The sequence below is a fragment of the Drosophila innubila genome, assembly GCF_004354385.1.
Source record: "Drosophila innubila isolate TH190305 chromosome 2L unlocalized genomic scaffold, UK_Dinn_1.0 4_B_2L, whole genome shotgun sequence".
In the NCBI taxonomy this organism is placed as follows: Eukaryota; Metazoa; Arthropoda; class Insecta; order Diptera; family Drosophilidae; genus Drosophila; species Drosophila innubila.
This window is the reverse complement of record NW_022995372.1, coordinates 23,392,475-23,412,827: the sequence shown is the minus strand read 5'-3', so window position 1 is coordinate 23,412,827 and position 20,353 is coordinate 23,392,475. Positions and strand designations below refer to the sequence as shown.

The following is a 20,353-nucleotide window of genomic DNA, read 5'->3' as shown; positions in this document are numbered from 1 at the left end:
GCTGCAGAAATATGTGGATGCAAATTTCTGAAAACTAAAGTCCGAGGTATCCACATTACTATGTTTCGGCTTCGGCAAACGTATGGTGCCCACAGAGCTTATACTATTGCTCTTCTTCAATGTAATCTAAAAGAAAAGAAAGAGTATACAATTATCAGCAAGTTCATGTTAAGTTAAAAAATACGTAACTCTTATACGAAGCAATTCTGTTTATATTTCCCCTGCCTGCCCTTAGTCAGCTCTAATCTATGTAGGTGCCAGCTATCAGAGCGTTCTGTTCTCGTAAGCTTTTTCTTTAAGATATGCCATAGGCGATAAGACTTTGTCGTTTATTTACGATCGCATTTTTATGTCATTTATCATTTTGAGGGGCATTTGTGTATTAACTTCCACCGCCTACCGATAGCGCTAACTGAGCTGTTTAACTAACATAAACCTTGTTCCAAACTTAGTTGCTGACAATTAACCGGACCGTGTGCATCTCTGGACTCCGCCTTTGACTCAGCACAACAATTGCACGAAAATTTAAAAACAAGTTTTCATTAATAAATATGCAGAATTGTTTTGGTGTTTGTTGTTTCATTTCAATAAAGTTTTTGCTGTGTTGAATATAGGAAATTTTTTATAAAAAAAAGAAATGCATAAAAATCAACTTTAATTAAAAAAAAAATTTTTCAGCAATAAATTTTGCGCGTTTCTATAGTGATTTTTCTAAAAATATTTTATGCACAGAAAGTTTCCTTGGTAAATACAAAATTACTTTACGCTGTCTTTTAGAACATTACCAATTATTTAAGAATTTTTGTTATGTTGAATTTAAAAGTTGAGTTAAAAAAATATTCAAAATTGTTGCATATTTTTTTCCGAACTTTTTTAGAAACAGCGAAAATTGGTATAAAAATAGGGGAAGTTTCACAGTTTCAAATCAATATTTCTATTATTAATCATTTCTAGATGTGTTTCTGCGATTCTTTCATTTTTTAAATAATTGACAGCAAAAAATGAGGTCAATTTGAAGGTAAGTTTAGGATAAGATAACTGCGAAATCATCCTCTAATCTCTGTTGAAATAAAATATAAAAATAACAAATAAATTAACTATATGGCGTGGCAATCAAACTTTAAAGATTATTGAGCTTTAATCAGTTGCTTGTTTATGTAAATATTGCCCAATTGAAACTCTTATCAATAAGTTGAGTAGAACTTGAAAATGAGAAATAGAAAATAAAATAAATATGGTTTAATTTCCGTAGATAATACGGGCATAGTTCTAGTTCAATTGCGATCAAAATCTGTCGACACTAACGTCGTTCTTCTAATTCTGACAAATGATGTTGCCATAATTATTGGAGTTAAGCCCCATTTCATAAATATATGAAATACGATAACTATCGAAGATGATATTCATTTGACATTGATAGAAAAAGCGCCTGCTTATGGTGACTCTATAAATTGTAACTATACTTATGATAAGCACGATGAAACACAAAAGAACAAAGAACATTTGTGACAGATTGATCCATTAATAAATACCACAAACCAGAACGAAACGCAGACGTGTAATGAAAAATGAAACAAATGGATTTGCATATAAGTATAGTGTCTAAATTCCATAGATATCACCGAAGCTAGTTTTATTTACAAATTATTAAAAAATAAATTAAATTACATAGAAAATATACATTTATCAAATATGTGTAGGTAACTGTAAGAAAAAATATACACAATCACAAAGAACAAAGCTATAACTACTTGTTTTTTTTTTTAAAGATATATATATATATATATATATGTATATACAAGCCGACATTTATATAACATTTTGTACAGGTGACACAACTAATGTCCCTTTCCCCATTTTGAAGTTTTCTCTTTGAAAAGCGTTGCGATTGAAAGGAAATAATATCAGCTACAGTTGAACTTCTGTACGTTAAAGAGAAGCTCGACTGTACTAGGCTACTTATCGACTATTTGTTCAGGGCTGTCCCAGCACACGCAACTGCTAGAGACGCGTCTGATTGACAATCTTGCGAGGCGCTGCCTCATAGTAATTGACGGGTCGGGACAGCAGCTTCGTTGGGATATCTTTGCGCAAGCGCAGCTCCCGCTCAAACAGCAAGGATTTCTCCTTTACATTCGGCCCCAGTGGCCCACTCACATCCGGTTCATCGTTGAGGAAACCAAAGACATCGTCCACAATCTGTTTGGATGACTCATAGCCAGGTGTCTCCACAGCATTGCCATTTGTTCGAGCTGCACTGCTGCTCGGTCGTCCTGCCATTGGTGTAATTGCAATCGGGGACATTGGCGGCGGCGGTGGCAAGGACATGCGTGCTTGCAACGTGGGTGCAGGCAGCACTGGCTGCTCTGATCTCTTAATGGATTTTGTGCGTTTGGGCTGTTGCACTGCGCTCATGGCGATGGCATTTCTTGCCGCAATCTGTTCCTTAAGACGCAGCTCCTCCGCCTGTCGCTGCTGCGCTTGCTGCTCCTGCTCTGCCTTCAGACGCAGTTGCTGCTGCTGTTCTGCTTTTAGACGCAGCTGCTCCTTCTCTGCCTGCTCTGCCTTTAGACGCAACAGCTCCTGCTCCTGGACACGTTTCAGCTCCTTGTGCTTCTGTCGCTTTGCTGTCAACTGCAAAGCAAAACGTTTTCTTGCCAAATAACCACGACACAGTGCCTGCAATTTAATTGTACGACTGCGCACCATGGTAAACTTGGTGGTCAGCTGCTGTGCTGCAATGCAGGCGCCCAGTCTATGGAAGCCTCGTTTCATAGTCTGATATCTACGACGATGATAACGTCCACGCCAATAACGCTGTACGGTAATAATCGCCTGACGATATTTCAGCAAATAACGACGGAAAAGAACACGTCGAATTCCCCTCTGTATGGTCACGATGTATTTGAGCATTACACGTGAACGCTCGGCTTCCAACAGTGCATCATCCTCATCACGCAAAAACAGCTTCGTGCGTCCAAACTGACGATCCGAGTCCGCGGGCAAAGCCGTCTCGCAGATTTGTCGCGCCAACAAACGACAATCACATTGATCCAAGGGTCCAGTGCGTGGCACCAACAGGCGATAACGCTCCACAAAGGCGCGATAGGCGTGCCGTATGGGATAGCCAGCTCGACGAATCCTCGCCGTCTCCATCATGCCCGAGTAGCGCAATTGACGGACACACAGCTCCTTGTCAAAGTTCTAAAGAGAGAAACAGGAAACGGTATTATTATGGGAAGAATATATGATAATAAAGAGAGCAGAAAATTATATAATGTAATTCATAATACATAAAGTTAAAATTATTAAAAAGCTGATATTTTAATATAACAATTATTTTCTAAATAAAAGTCATTCTTAGCTCAATGATCTTGCTGAAGTTTTAGTAAAATATTCTATCTCTAAAAACATATCCAACATTTTTTAAAGCATACTTTTCAGCGCATCAATGAATGCGACATTATGAGTAGGAAAACAAATTCTGTTTAGAAAAATATGAATTAAATTAAATGACAAAGATTGTAACTCACATTTGGTTCCTTGTACTCATTGGGCTTAATGCAGCGTATGAAGTAGGGATGAGCCTGTGATAAGGTGCGTATTAACATGTCCAGAGAATTGCGGAACTTGACGCTTAAAGTCGGCTGCTTTTTGGCGGTATCCATGGGCATTTCATGTGGAAAGATGTCCACCAAATACTTGTTGTTGGCGCGTTGAACCAAATTCCGTAGATCGCTGCTAAAGGAATCACGATTCTTTTCAAGGAATCCCAAAGGATTATACATGACAACGCCAGCATAATGTCGTATGCCAAAGAGCGAAGTTTGTGTCGTCTTTCCCTTGACATAAATGGAACGATTGCCGTGTTGTACGTGCAACTTCTCCAGCAGCGTGTGATCTGTGCCCTTGGGAAATTTGGATTCCTCATCGATCAGAGACATAATGTTCACCGGCTTCATGCCAATGAGATCGAGTATGTCCTGATTATCCTGGAACTCAATGTGCTGCCAGTTGATGTGCTCTAGCTGATACTCTGCCTGCTCCATCTGTAATATAAATATATTATATATTAGTTTAAATGAGTAATGTGAAATCAACGCTGTATAAACTTTGGCTTTATCAGTTTTTTTTTCCGATTTTACCTCGAGGTATTTTCTCTCGATCGATTTCCATGGAAAGTTTGATCTCTTAGATTTTTAGATGAACATGCCCCAAAATTCTGAGTAACTTTAACTTAGATTAACGTAACTTCATCTTCAGAAATAATTAAAAATAAATTATACAGCTATGTTTACTAATAAAAAAAAGTTTTTTCGCTAAATAGAATACTAAGAATCAAGAATCTTTTAAATAAAATAAACTAGTTGTAAATAAATAATGCTTATGTAGTTCAAACCTTGAATATGTGTGCGACGAAAAACTGCTGAAGATTCTCATTGGCATAGTTAATGCATAGCTGCTCGAAGCTATTATTGTCAAAGTTCTCGAAGCCAAAGATGTCCAGGACTCCAATGCTGTTGACTGGTGCGTCAGACTTCTTATCGATGGTGTCATTGATGCGACGCACGATGCGCACAAAGATGCCATCATAAAGGGATTTCACAAAGGCATCGCGTCCTTCTAAAGCAGATTCCTTGGACAAACTGGTCACCACATGCTCGCCATGCACAAAGATGGTGCGTTGTGTGAGTGCCGCATTTAGTGGCGATGTTGCCAGTCCCAATAGCTCTGCCACGCGTTGCAAGTTCACAATATCGTCCACCTCGGCAGTCTCTAGATTTGCCACCTCAGTAGCCTTAAAGCGTAAGTTTCCCAGATGTAAAATTGCAGCCAGAAGACTGAGTATGCACCAGACTTCATCTGGTTTGAAGGAGAGCACCTTCATGGCAGCTCGTATGTCGGCAAAGTCCTTGGCATCTTGTTTTCCTGGCAGTGTAAAACATCCTCCTTGTGCCAGATAATGATATTGACTGGGAGACTGATCCTCCAGTTGAAGGCGAGCTCGCTCCGCCGCACTTAGACCCGCCAACATGCAGTAAAAAATATGATAATTTCGCTCATCGCGACTCTGGAAGACAATGCGTGATTTCTCCAGCAAATATTGCTGTACACGAGCACCCTGTATGGCACCCTCTGGCGTGAAGCGTATATCAATATATTTGCCAAACCTTGAGGAGTTATCATTCCTCACAGTTTTGGCATTTCCAAAGGCTTCCATTATGGGATTCGATTCGATGATTTGTTGCTCAATCCACGAATGCTTTCCACTGATCGCAGCCAAATATTGCAGGATCAACTTGGTGCTCTCTGTCTTCCCAGCTCCCGATTCGCCGCTGATTACAACACATTGATTCTCCTTGTGCCGCTGCAGACGCTGAAAGGCATTATCGCTGATCGCAAAGATATGCGGGGGCAGTTCTGTGAGTTTCTTGTTGCGATACAGTTGAATCTCTCGATGTGTGTAGATGGGCAGTATCTGGTAGGGATTAATGGCCACCAGCATGGAGCCTGTATATGTCTGTAATAGAGTAAATGATGGGTTTATTACAGAATGGAATAAAAGATAAAGTATTTTTAAATGATAAATCTACATTTTTAAGAAAGTTTAAATAAAAAGTAAAATGTAAATAAAATGTAAATGTAAATTAAAATAAGATTTCACACCTAAAATTTAATTTCGTTCCTATATAATAGAACCAAATTTGGCCAGGTTGTATAAAATATAATTTATATTATTATTTTTATTGTGGCTTTAGCTATGATACCTTAAAAAAAAACTTAAAATGATTAATTTTCATACTCACATATATCAACTGCTTGGCATAGCGTGTTTGTAGATTCCGTAGAATCGTATATTCCTGCAGATCCCCCAATGTTATCATGTCTTCGACATCCTCGTGAGATGTAAGATGCATAGCCTTGAGCACATCGCCAGCTGGCACCCAAAACTGTTTGTTGGCATCATCGCAGACCAGGGTTTGAGTTTTCTCCGTCCGCACGATGCGTGCTCCAAAGGGAACTGCAAATTCACATGATGTATTCTGTGGCTTGACCCACACATATTCACCCTGCAATTCACGAAATTATCGAGTGTATTCGATATGAGCAATTAGAGATTTTATCGTTCTAATAATGATGATGTACACGCGCCCAAAATTCAGCAGCCAAATTCGATAAGATATCGATAAAAGCTTCTTACGAGCATCGAGATAGACGCAACCCCTTTAAAATATTACCCAATGTGTGAAAAACTGATTATTTTCCCCCAATCATTTGATGTTTTTTCTAATGGGTGTTGTAAATGGTATTCGGTGTCGTTACAAAATTGCTATTTGTAGAAGCTACCTAAATTATAGACTTCTGAGAAGTTGTAAATAGATAAGTGAACTACTTAGCTCTTATTGTCTGTCACTGTCGTATACTAAATTTATAGATTTGCTTCTTTTATCAGTTGAGACAGTAAAAATAATCCTTGATAAGTTCGAATTAATCAGCTGCAAAAGGTTCCTATTGTTATATCCCTTAAAACATAAAATAATTGACGACTTTTTTCTGATTTACAATGACAGTAATTTTGTAGATAAAGAATTTAATGGAAAAGCTGTACAATTTGTAATATTTCTTTTTATTAAGGACATGTAAATTTACATATGACTTAATTAAAGTCGACTAAAGGCCGGAAACTCGCGATAAGAAATCAGCTACGATCTTAAGAGAATTTTTTTTTAATTTGCCTATTGATTAATTTTTTTATGCTTGCTATAAAAATACAGCTGTTTGTTATCAAAATTCTTGGAATAAAATATCTGTGGGTATGTGCAGATTAACTTTTAGACGATTTTGAAATATTTGCCATAAAACTTGCAATTCCTCAAAAATGGATTTAAATAAAGGAAACCAAACGGTAGCCGCACGGCAAATAGTTGGTATCACAACTACTATCATGTTTGAATTTCTTATCTTATCAGAGGAATGCCGATATAAGTAGAAAATAGTCTTATCGGTATTTTACAATCAACAACGCCAAATTTAACACAGCAACAAACAGTTAATAATTGCCAAAAAAAAAATAGAAGAAGGAAAGGAAGATCTGTAATTAAAATAGAAAACTAAACAACAAATTTTAGGAAGAATCTTTGGGAGCATTTACGTGTATAATGTAATATTGATCTTGATTAATACTATTTTTCTTTATCTATTTTAACATAGGACACACCTGTGCCAAATTATTTATTCTTTTAAATGATAAGATTACACCAAAAGTCTATTGTATAAAACAAAATACCATAAGCAAAAGATAATAAATAATTCTAAAAATCTTTCAATGATTTATTTATTTAAATGCAATTCTTTGAACTTCATGAAGTAAAGAGCTCTAATGACTCAAACATGAGGTCATTATTTGCTTTAAAATTTAATCGAAATTTATTGAATTAATCTTTAATTAAAAAGTAATTTGTACGATGATCTAATCGTTAGATGGTACAAGTCTATTTCAAAGGCCAGCGGACACAAGTGACCAGCGACTTTCGACTAAGCTATGCGAAAAATAAATTATTTATGTTCATTTAATGACATCATAATTATCAAATGAAATCATTTAAAAAGACTATTTCAAGTGATTTTTCAAGTATTACGAGTACTTCTTTACCATAAATTTCCTATATATAAATATAATGATTTAAAATTGAACCGAATGAACCGAATGAAAAAGAAAATGTATCTATACAGAATATAAATTGAAAGAGCTAGGATACAATATTCAGGATAATATTCATGTTTATTTGTGCAACTTATCCTTCAAACGCTATTCATACTTGACTTCAACTAAATACACGATATTTGGCATAAATATTCAAGAAAAGTTTTCGCATAGGGTATCTACCAGTCGAGCGGTCACAGCTGTCCATTCGAGCTTGTTATACTTGAGCTGGTTGCTATTCAAAAAGCAAAATGTACAATTTTTAGTAGAAATAAGAAAGTCTCTCGCGTAGGGTATCTTTTCGTTGAGCAGCTTCAACAGCAGCAAGCTTGTGCTTTTCAATATTTGATAACGAATTGCCTGGCTTTATCACGCGCTATCACTGCTATCAATACAGCTCTGAACAAAATTGGCATGCTAAAAACTTATCTGGAAGACACCTGATGCCTTTTAAGGTCTTAAATTCTTGTGGTTCCATGGCAAAGCCTGGGACCGTCGACCTTATAAGGTCTGTCTATTATGCGGAAGTCTCTTGAAGTTGTCGACGTTGTTGTGGTAATTACGATTGTCGCACGCGTGGCAATGATGAGTGATAGTTTGAAGCGTAGTTAATAAAAAATTCTTCACAGTTATAATTTGTTATCACAGCAATTTTATGTGATAAGCTCGATCCCTTGTGATAACTTACATGTTCCCGCAGAAATTCGGACATGTCTATGAAATTGCTTATTTAATTGGGTTTTGCCGTTTTGCGTTTTAGCCGAAGCACACGCGCCGTAGACTCTAATTTATTGTCAAACAAATATTTGCCCAACAATTGGGGTTTTATTTTCACAGCCGGTTTTTTTCTTCAAATTTTCCTGTTTTTTTTTCTTGTTGTTTCTTTTTGACGACCGTTGGGTTCCGCTCGGCACGGAGTCTCTTTCACTTATGAACGGAGTTCTGGCCTGAAGCCGAAGCTGACATTTAATTTCTTATCTTCGGCGGCGTTGTTGATATTGATAATGAATATTGAATGCTCGCCCTTATCGCGACTCCATAGCGCCATCTTTTGCCATATGGTTGAATTTCGATCAGGTGTTAAGAATGCCTCTCAGCTCTTTCTCCCTCAGTCTCTTTGACCAAGAACTTGACCCGAGATTTTGAAGCTATTTGACAGCGGCGTATTTAGTTTGTCATGTCAATACGTCATGTTTAATGTACATGTCTTATTTATCAGCTTATCGATCGCTCTTTTGTTCTTATCTGACGATGAGCTGGAACTATATTCCGTTATTATCGTCTCGTACTCGTATAACTGACCAGCCCCATGAGTCATGCGTGTTGTCACTTTTTTATTCGCAATAATCTATAAAATTCAGACTATTGATAAGCCCCTCAGGCACTGTGTCTCCCAATTGGTTAATTTTTGAGTTTGTATAATATTTAATATCATGATTAACTGGCTGGCGTGATATCTGATACTAGCTATTCGAAATTTTATATATATGTATATAAAATATAAATGTCATAGTGAAAGTCTATATGTCTGATTGACTTTGCTTATTTCGACAAAAGCTAAAGAGAATTAAATTATTTTAAGACACCTAAAATATTTGAGTACAAAGCATATTAAAAAAATTAAAAATTAAAATTAAATTAACAAACTGATATCAATGTCAATCAATAGATTTTGAGCTCATCTTTTAAACTAATAAACGTTTGCGGATGTAAATCATAGCAGAATAAAGAAACTCACGGCTGTTTGATTTAATTTTAAAAATGATTTAAATAAAAATACAATATAGTTAAAGTCTAAACTTATTTTCTAGTTGTATAAACATTTTAAAATATGGCATAAAAAACTAATGCTTCAAAAGTGTCGAGAGAGAAATCTGTAAAGAAATTCACAATATATTCTTGAAATTACTAAAATATAAACAAGAAATCAGTTCAATTGGCTACACAAATCGTAGGTGCTAGTGATTTATTGAAGAAATGACAACAAGAGTTATCAGTAGAACGAATATGACAGGGTCTTAATTAATAAATTGTTAAATACGCAGTGAAATTTGTAATTTGAGGTAATACTCAAGATAAGCACTTTCTTTTGTCATTACTAATCATAGCATATATGTATTTCCTTATAAAAAGAGAACGGTATCTTTATAGTTATTGATCGATAGTATTAATTGTGAATTTCCTTCACTTATACGCAATGTTTTTATTAAGATCGAAATTCGATAAAGATATCAAAGTTCAACTATGCGATTTCCATTTCATTCGATTTGTCATACTGCTAAATTATTATCAAACCAAATGACATTATCATAATGAGCTTGTAATCTATAAAAGTCCTATTTGTACAGGTTACTAGTGGGTGCACCCTCTATTCACTCATCAAACTTGATAAATCGTATAAAATAGAATAAAAAGTTTCAGTTGCAACAGTTATGTTTACAATTATATCTTTATGATTCCCATAAACATATATGTACGAATTAATCTTTAAAAGCCGTAAAGTGCATGTATATAGTATATATGCACACAGGGTGTCACATCTGTTTCTAATAACTCAGTTAAATACTTGAAACATCTTTAGATAAACTTAAGAAACAAGACATTTAATTGTAATTACTTCGTACTCGGTTTTTCTACTATAAGATTGTGTATATGTCGGATGAATCAGCAGTTCTACTTGAGAATTTTATTTCTTAATATAGAAATTTAATTTAGAAATTCGAAATATAATTTTCAGGTAGAATTGCTGATTAATCCGACTTATACACAACTTTAAATTAAAAAAAGCCGAGTACGAAGTAATAACAAATAAGTTTGCTGTTTCTTAAGTTTATCTAAAAATGTTTAAAGTATTGAACATAAGCCACAGAAATAGAATTTTTGTATATGAAGTTACGTATACGCCGGGTAGCCCACAAGCATTAGAAGAAAGTTTTCTGGAAAAGAGAAAATGTATAATTAATTTCTTAGAATGAATCCATACGAATTTAATTATGTGCCTGATAGTCCGGTAGCTATGCTGCATTTGGTTTAAAAGTAGTATTTAAACGAAACAACCTCTAGCTTGAATGAATATACAGAGAGTAGGGCATAAATTCAGCAGATTGTCTTATAATTGTATTATCAATAAGCTAGTACTTCGATTTTAATTTTAATACTTTGCAGCATGGCTTTTACAAGTCTTAGACAATTTATTTTATTTTCGATTATTTATCATTGATTTATTATCATTTATTCATGCCCCAATAACAACAGCAACAGTGGCAACAATTTTCGCCTGAGATGCTGTCGGAAGCAAGAACCCTCTCATTTTGCTTGGTCCGTTTTTATGGACATTGAGCTTGAGTTAAGTGGCCGTTCAACAAAAATTTCATTCATTGTTTTCAGTAGATAATTTGGCTGAAAGAGTGCTGTCATTGCAAAGCAAATTGCTTTGCGATAAGCGTAGGCTAGGGGATTTTCGATTTTCAAGTGGATGAATACAAAATGTTGGAGCTGGATTTGAGTAAGTGTGTCGGGGGAATGATTTAATAGCAGATGGGTGGCAATTGTGTTTAGTTGTGGGGTATTGAAATGCACGTGAGCAGAGCTTTGGCTTGCGGCAGGGCAACGTTCTTTGAAATCCTTGAGGTCCTTGGCGCTGCTCCTTGCACATTCAGCGAGGCGTTAAACACGCCTTTATGAACAAGCTTTTGCTTTATCCCTTAAGCAAGTCCTTGGCGTGATGCAACGAACTCGCTTCCACTAAGTTTAGAACGGGGCGTTGCGGAGCAAAACGTAGGTATTAAAAGCGCAATTAAGATAATCCTGAAAATGTGATGAAGCAACCATAATAGGGCCAGTAGCAGTTCAACTTTTGACCCAATTTCGGACAAAAAAAAGGGAAAAACAGAATTGCTGTAGAAATAACAAAGCAAATGTTGCACACAAAAGGCATACGAAATTGTCTCGAAGCGTGGAAATGTCAGCTGTCGGCGTATAAAATTCAATTACTGTGTGGACAAAACTATGACAACTACAACGACAAAAACAACGACGAGTCATGACAAATGCACCAAATATTTGTGAATGCCGACAAGGCCGGCCATAAATTCAGTCATTGATGATAACGGGGCGTATGCGCGATGCGCTGATTTTGTGCAAATTGTTTTTGTCCTCACTGCTCAAATGGCGGCCGTAGCTGCGGTTATGTCGGCATCGACAATGACAACGAGACAACAACAACAACAACAACAACAACGACAACGACAACGAGGGCCATCTAAGCAATTCACAATATTTGCACACACAAACAAACAAGCAATACATAAATACATATATAAAGATATGGACATGTGCACAAAGTGGCATCAGCATCGTTTCCATTGCACTGATAAAGTCTTCCACCGACGTCTTTTTCGCTGCCTTCGCCTTCGTCTTCGTCTGTGTCTTTCCCTGCCCTTTCCTTTCTCGACTGTCACAGCACGTTGTTGACCTATATTTGGGCATCAATGAAACGTTCATCGCTGTCGAGACTTTTGCCGAGTAAAAGCTCCACATAGCCGCCTATTTGTTACTTGACTGGAGAAAAAGCTCAGCAACATTGCCAAAAAAGCTAGGCAACTGGAAGTGCACAGCAAGAGAATGTCGTCAGAGGCCGCCTCTCTCTCTCTCTCTCTTTATTGATACGACGGTATACCTGCGTTTTAATTATATCATTCTTAACAATATTATAGATTAAAGCGGAGTGATTCTGCAAAAGATATTTTAATTAATAGGGGTAACTGTTAAATTGTTAAAAAAAAATTAATACATAAATGATATGTCGTAAGATAAAAACTTCGATAGTGAATATTCGATTTTTGAATTAAAGATGTAGAAATATTTGCTAATATTTAAATCTTGTATACTTTTTAAATGAGAATTTGAAGATTTGATTTTGTTAGTAAATTAAAAGAGGTAGTATACATATTAAATTTAAAATTGTATTTAATAAACTATAATATACATTTGGATGGATTTATTCTTTACGTATTTTAAATTTCAAATATATCAATAACTGTCAAGATCATTGCCGCTGATCTTAACAACCTATTGATCTACATTGTCCCATTCCTTATGTATGGAATTTTAAGCTTTAAAGAAGCTTTAGCTGCAGCTCAGCTGTAAAATGACCAAAGAAAAACAGCTGAGTGTGAAGCGCACAACGTTTAGCTAAAGCTTTATTTGTTGTTGTTATTATTATTGTGCAACTCTGGAAAGCGCACGCAATGGCAAACAGCTGGAGCAGGTAGAAGAGAGAAAGAGAACGGGCGGAATTGAGAGCGAGCTTCAGCAAGCTCTCAGATTGAAACAGAGTGGAAATGGAACTCGTACACTAGGCAGCACTTGGGGAAAGGGTGTCAATGGAAATATAAACTTTATAGATACGAAACGCACACGCACGAAGAGGAACGCTAACATCATATGTCGGTACTTGAGAAAATGTTGAGGAGAATTTTCCACCAGAATACGGAAATCGTTGGGACACTAATGCTCACAATTCTATAGGTTGCCAACTTTTTAATTCAGTACGAGTCACGCAGCGGAGTGGACGTCACACTCTCGCTCTCTCACTTTCACTTACACACACACACACGCACGCATTTACGGCGACTCTCTCAACGTGTCCTGGCGCTCTAACGGTAGTTCTAAGCCAAACCAAAAATATACTTTGAATTCAACTTTATCAAAGTTTAATCAAAAAATATACGAAAAACGGGCGGTACGCGTGGCTTTTTCTCACTCACATTTTGTTGAGTTTAGTTTGTGGTTTTTTTATTTTTGTGACGGACGCTCTTTCTCTGTACATTTTTGTTAAAAATGCAATAAATTATTTAAGGCATTTATTTCGTTTCGCTTTCGTTATTACTGTGCTTCCTCTTGCTGGAGCTTTCGCTGCGCTCGCACTTGGCCCATTGGCCCAGTAGCAGAGCCGAATTGAAATTGTTTGCCAGTTTCCTCCAGCAATAGCAAAACAACAATACTGAACCCGCCTGCCCCTTTCCCCAAACAGTATTTCCGAATAATGTGAATACCGAATAACGAACACTGAATACCGAACACCGAACACCGAATAACGAACAACCGTGCAACTGTGCAACGAGGAGACAACCACAACGAGGCAACTCATTCATCAGTCGCGCGAGAGCAACTGACCGCATCTGTGGCACATCGTTCTTAAAAAAAGTATAAAAAAATAGACTTAAATCAGGACCAATCACTATCATCATCTTGTGTGAGATAATAAAAAAAAGATACGCGTGAGTTTCAGCAACTGCAGGCTGCAAGAGTCAACAAAATCAATTGAATTAATCAAGTGAGAGAAATCAATTAGCGAAGAGTAACTGAAAGCAAAAAAGCCGCTCGACAAACGACAAAACGACACACGGCGTTCGCTGCTCGCCGCACGCTTCCTGCTGTAGTACAATTTCCTGTTTGGTTACAGGTGAGTTTTCCCAGTTATCGTTACTCTTACAAAATTGCAGCTAAAAGGGAGTTTTTGACTTGGCTAACTCTGACCCAATTGCAATGTGCGAGAAGCCGCAAAATGAATTTGCAGGTTGCGGTGCACAAAAACTGCATTGTTTAATGTTAAAAAAATCTTTTAAAATATGCTTTTTAAAATCCTTTAATTTATGGATAAAGTTAATTAAAACCGAATAATAGAATTTGTTAGCTAATAAAATTATGTTCAAAATCTATATCTTTCTGTTATGTAGCAGCTGCTTCAGTTGACCTAAATCTAAGTATGTTGCCCTTTACTATATTTTTTATATCTTATGAATACTTCAAATAACATGTGGCCTATGGCAGGTTGGTTGTAAAGTTTGCTATAAATAAAAGTAAATTACAAAGGTTAAAGCTATTCTGATATAATTGTGACTCTATAACTTGTTATTACGCGTTTTTTTATTTTTATTATTATTAATATGTATTCAGAGACTGCGAGATATTGACTGATAAAATACTATAGACTTGAAAAAATATATTATTAAAATAAGTCCATAACAAATGAAGGAATTTTTCCAGTTCAATTTAACAATTTCGACAATAAGATGTTGTCTGATTGGACATATAAAATAGTTTTTTTTCCGAAAGATGTACCCATTTTTTCCTTAAATGATGCAATTAAGTTGGGGTTTTACCTTTACAATTTCAAACATTACATTTTTTACCCAATTCGGTGAGAGCGTTCGAAAATAATTAAAACAAATGTCGATTAATTTGAAGCATTGATATTTCAAATTGGAGTTATAGATCGGATGATTAAAAGGGTTTGAAGGGGTTGAATATTGAGCTTTAAATGGAAAGCAGTTAGGATAAAGTACAAAAGATTGAGAGTAAAATATTTGTTGATTGTTATAAAAACAAGCTTTTAAAGTTTGCTTTAAAAGTGTTGAAGAAAAAAGCTTAACTTAGCATAATAAATAAAGAGAATTGATAAATATTTATATAATGTTCTTTAACATTACATTACTCTCTATATGCATTCCCAGTTCAATTTCTTCGCAAATACAATGCTCAGTAATTTCAGTGCTGTTGAACTGCTTGCGAAGTATTACGACTGCACATTACGTATACGCTGTAGTGCACACACAGACACACACAACGCAGCACAAAGTCAACTCAGCGGAGTGGGAAAATAACATTTGTGCAAGAGTTCAATGCAGTTTAGAGAAGCATAACAAAGAAATTTAGCCAGCTGCGATTCAGAGAAAAGTGCTGCTTGAATTACATCTAATGAGACAGTCAAATCGCAATCGTCGTTTGCTCGGCGACTAAGGCGCCTTTCAGCTTCGAGTTCAGAGCCCTTGAGTGTGGTGCGCTTGAAATGCTTTGAATGCCATTTGCTGTTACTTTAATGGGAGCAATGCATGACGCCGACAACGACGACGATGCTCAAGGACATAAGAAGCAGCTAGGACGACACGCCCGGTTTTAGCCGTTGGCCAAACACTTCGAATATTTAAGTTTCTACGCACTTGCCGAAGGGGCTTGAAAACTACGCGATGAATGACGAAATAAAACTTATGGGGCTTGGCTTTTGTTCTGTATATGTTCTTGGTCCTTAGTTAACTTTTTACATATGCGCTTTGTTTTTTTGTTTGTGCAAACATTTTTATTTGATTTCACTTAAGGCATTTTTTTTATTTCATTTGTTGATTTGATTTCCATGTTAATTTTGATGTCAAAGTTGCGCCTAAGTTTGGATCGATATTTTCATTGTTTGGAGGTCCCAGAAAAAATTTAGAGATGCCGAAAACCAAACCCATTGCGCCTACACTCAAAGCTTCGTTTTCTGGTGGGTATGAGTACCGAGTATTTATGACATTTATGTTAATTATGCGAACGCCTAACAATCTCAAGTGGGCGGATTCGCCCAGAACACCCAACATAATACCATAGAGCATTGTTTTAACAACAACATTTTGGGTAGGAGTCTTGCTTCTTGGCGACGAGCGCTGCGTATGCGTAATATTTGGCATTTTACTTTATTTTTAGACATAAAACCAATTTGTTGTTCTACTCTGACAGATACATACAGTACACAACATGGTGAATAGAGATTTCATGTCAAAAGGAAGAGATTTGTTTTGGCGAGAAAATCTATCCATTAGGCAGCTTAAAGGTAGTACGAAGGACCAAGAAAATTATTTATTAACATAGGATATAAATGGGATACATCTTAATTGATTTTTTATTCCATTATTTGTCCAACAACTGAATACAGACAAAGCTCTTTTCAATATGTTTTTAGGGATTATTGCGTAATAACACCAATTAAATTATCAAATATGTTGTTTGTGCACATAAAATCTTCAAGTGTCCAGTCAATACGGAGAGCTCTTCATATTCAATCAGATAGACCAACTCTTAAGTTAACGAAAAGTCGAGCTCAGCTTCAACAACAAATTGTTTGACAGCATACTTGTTGTGTGATTTATTTTGGCTACGCCTTCATAGACCAAGCTTTTCCCTAAAACAAAAATTGTTATTTTAGTCTTCACTTTGCTGAGGGAATTAGTTGATGTTACAGACTCCCCGCCCCGTTTGGCACGCCCAACCATTTAGACGGCAAGACAAACACACAGAGAAGCCTTTACCAAAATACCAACAACCACAAATCGGAGAGCTCCCAGACGTTGACTCTGCCATACGACAGAGGGAGCTGTCCCGAAAAACCCGATCACTTAGGCATTTTGTTTTGCTTTAGAGGCGGCTTTATTTTATGTTTGCTTTAATTTGTTTGTTTATTTCACATTTTGCATAGTCACAAAGGTCAAAGTTTGCCACATTTTTGCTTTGGCATTCACTTTGGGGCTGAGCCTGCCTCATGTGTGGGCGACAGTGTGTTTGTGTGTGTGTTTTTAGTTATTTTGTTTATGAACTTTTATATACCGTAATATAAAAATTTAAGGAAACAGACAAGGCTTTAAAGTTATTAGAGTTATTAATATTAAATATATAAATTAATAGTTATCATAAATTTACCACAGGAATCTTTTAAAAGATTATCGACTTGGTTGTCTGCATATAGTTATTTGTAAGGCTATCGACAAGATTCAGCAAAGCTTTCCACTGACTTCAGTGGTGTCTGCTTAAAGGTCAAAGCTTCCACTTATTTTTTGTCTTTTTCTCTTCCTTCGTTACCTGTTTTCTTTATTCACGAAAGTTAAGTGATAATTACGCTCTCCATAACAATATGGAGCCACATGTATCAAATTGAAAGAAAAGTCAGTGTCTTATCAATAATAAAACCTCAGCAAAAATAATAATAAAATTACCTTAAATAAAGTTTACTTTGCATATCGAATCACACAAGAAAACGATGAATAGGTAGAAGACAACATGTGTTTAGTTGAAATTTAAGACACAGTAAAAGAAAACACACACGCAAATATTGCCGACGCACTGATACACTTGCCTGGGATGATTTATGTATATTTTTTAAGCGCTAAATTAATTGGTTTGATTAGAGAACCATGTCTTATCGCTGGTTGGCAAGACACGGCTTTATATCAACGCTCACACATGATTATCAATATGACAGAATCTCCGCGTGTGTGTGTGTGGGTGAGTTATTGTGACCTCCAGTTGATTCGCTGTCAGCGTAAAAGCATCGATATGAATATGCTAATTTTTATGTCAACATATTGACATAATGTGGGTTGTCATTCAGCAGAGAAAGAGAAACGTTTATAATTTATGCAAACTTTAAATGAATCATGGCAAGTCCATGTCCACAATGTTCTACCTCAACTAATTATGTTACTATTCTTCTAACTAGCTAATGCTAGTCGCAGCTACTCATATTGTTGCTCGTACACAGGTTAATGAGAAAAATTTGCAATAACTTTAGTTTGCTTTGTCAGAAGTGCTTTACAAACTCATAAAAGCATTTGATCATCAACTGCATTATTATGTTTGCTAAAGAGAACAAATAAAAACGTCAAATTGAGTGTGCTAGACCGGAAAATACTAAGTATTCAGATATGAACTTACTCGCACAGATACAGATAGAGAAGGCTTTGTCTTCTCCCCACATAGGAAGGGCTCAAAATTTATACGATAGAATTGAACTCACAAAATTTAAGGACTTATCGACTTCTAGATCGATCCTATAATATAAATAGGACTTAATTATTTGCATTATGTCATATAAGTATAAAAGCGCACAGAGTATAAAGAGAACACAGTTAACAAGTTTGAACGCTGCTCGATTATGTAATACCCAATGACTGTGGTAAATGGCTTCAAAGCAGACTTGGAAATTATGAAGAGCCAAGAATAAAATTCTATCTAAAATCTTAAAACAACAATTTTTATAAAACTGCATAAAATAAAGAGTTTATATACTTGAATACCACATTTAAAATAATTAGAAACGATAACCACAGTAATAGCTATCTATGTATTTATGCTTTACACAACTCTAGCCTATAGCTGTTATAAATTGAATGAATATTTGCATTCAATTGCATAGAAAATAAACAAACAAATACAAGCAATTAAATTTTGATTTAATTATATATGAAGAATATTGTGTAGTACATGGAGTATTTGAGTTATTTACAACTCATTTGTCGCTACAATATTAATGAGTATTTTCAAAGGCTTGATCGACAAGCAAACAACTTCCGTCTCCGCTACTCAAAACTGAAACACAAATTGCATTTCCGCTTCAGCAGTCGAGCCACCTGAAGGGTTTGCAAAATGTATATATATATATACATTTTAGTTGCAGTCTACTATATGTAATTAAAATTCTGTTAAATTAAATCGAATTGAGAACTTCCGGTTCGATGCACGCAAAACGCGGCAATTGGAACAACAAACAGTAATGTTCACCTGGGGGAAAGTTTCAATTATTTATTGGTTAGCTATGAAAGCAGACGACAATCGGAGTGACCAGTGGATAATAATATTGTTTAGAAACCCGCTGGGAAAGTGAAAAGTGCTGCGAACTGAGCCAACTTTTCTCAGGTTTCTTGTTGCGCTATCAACAGTAGCCAGTTAAAGACATGAGAAGATGGTGGAGGATTGGCAGTGGTGAAGTCCATTAAATAGCTCTGTTTGCAGGTGCACAGTGACGACATTATTACCTTGTTGCGGTTGCTGTTGTTGTTGTCATTGTGGCTCTTTCGGCCCAGTCGTTTTGGCTTAACAGCTAATGGACACAAATTGTCCTCGTGGCTTCCGCTTTGCATATTCGGACCTTTTGTTTTCCTCTAAGTTTTCCTTTTGCCTTCTGCTTTTTCCTTTTCTCATTTTCATTACCTGCTGTTTTTTTTTTCTTCAGTCTCGTGCTGGGTCAATCAACGTTTATCGTTTGCTTTGAGATTTTCTTGGATTTTGTTGCGGCTTACACAAAACATAATTAAAATGGCAGCGAAGTCTTGTCCAACAGGTCAACATGTTGCGTATACGTAATATCCTTGAATTTTAGCAGCCTTCAAAGGAGTAATATAATGTTTATATAGTCAAACGCGGCTGTTGTTTCGAAAATTTGTTTTGAAAAATTGTGCTACGAATTTTAAGCTTGTAAATGTAATAAAATAAAAGAAAGTAAAAAAAAACGAAGAAAAGATAATTTTAAAAAAATTTTCATAGAAAAATCGTATGAAAAACGATTTTTTGTATAAAAATTGTAATTGATATCCTAAAAATGATATTCAAAAGGTATTTGTGTGAAAAAGCTCATATTTTTTATTTACTTTTTTGAAGATAACTAACTTTTTGAAGATAAGAAACTTTTATGAAGATAACTAACACATACATAAAATATTAACTGGAAAATAAGCTTGTTAAAATGTAGGAATAAGTATGCCCAAAATAAGCCTATACAGGTACAGGTAGGAAATGCAATGCTCAAGGTTGGCATATGAACCGCAAACCACAACTGCGCTCATCCAGCTTTGACTAAATATAATCTGAGCACATTCACAAAGCATCAACTGAGCTCCAATGCTCGTTAGCCGGCGATGATGATGATGGCTGCCACAAAGCGAACTGAAAGCCAAAGGCGGCCGGAGGCACGCAAAGCGCATTTAGGCCAAACCCGGAAACACACACACACACACATGAAAGATGTAGGAGAAGCATCATATCTTTATCTCGCTCTCTTCA

At 35.9% G+C, this 20,353-nt stretch overlaps 2 protein-coding genes across 2 annotated transcripts in view; one reads left to right on the top strand and one right to left on the bottom strand.

Annotated features, from left to right (window-relative positions):
- Nucleotides 1-1,406: 1,406 nt before the first annotated feature.
- LOC117779443 (unconventional myosin-VIIa) lies at nucleotides 1,407-8,835 on the bottom strand. Its single transcript, XM_034615644.1, has 5 exons — nucleotides 8,394-8,835; nucleotides 5,808-6,071; nucleotides 4,400-5,521; nucleotides 3,534-4,049; nucleotides 1,407-3,204 (listed from the first exon to the last, which is right to left on the bottom strand). The coding sequence occupies exons 1-5, from the start codon at nucleotides 8,415-8,417 to the stop codon at nucleotides 2,002-2,004; spliced, it is 3,129 nt and encodes a 1,042-aa protein (XP_034471535.1). The 5' UTR covers nucleotides 8,418-8,835; the 3' UTR covers nucleotides 1,407-2,001.
- A 4,413-nt stretch (nucleotides 8,836-13,248) lies between these two features.
- The window catches only part of LOC117779986 (slowpoke-binding protein), a 40,370-nt gene continuing 33,265 nt past the window's right edge, over nucleotides 13,249-20,353 (top strand). Inside the window, exons 1-2 of the mRNA XM_034616348.1 lie at nucleotides 13,249-13,368; nucleotides 13,740-14,171. The gene's annotated coding sequence lies outside the window, so the exon portion shown is untranslated. The remainder of the gene's footprint in view (nucleotides 13,369-13,739; nucleotides 14,172-20,353) is intronic.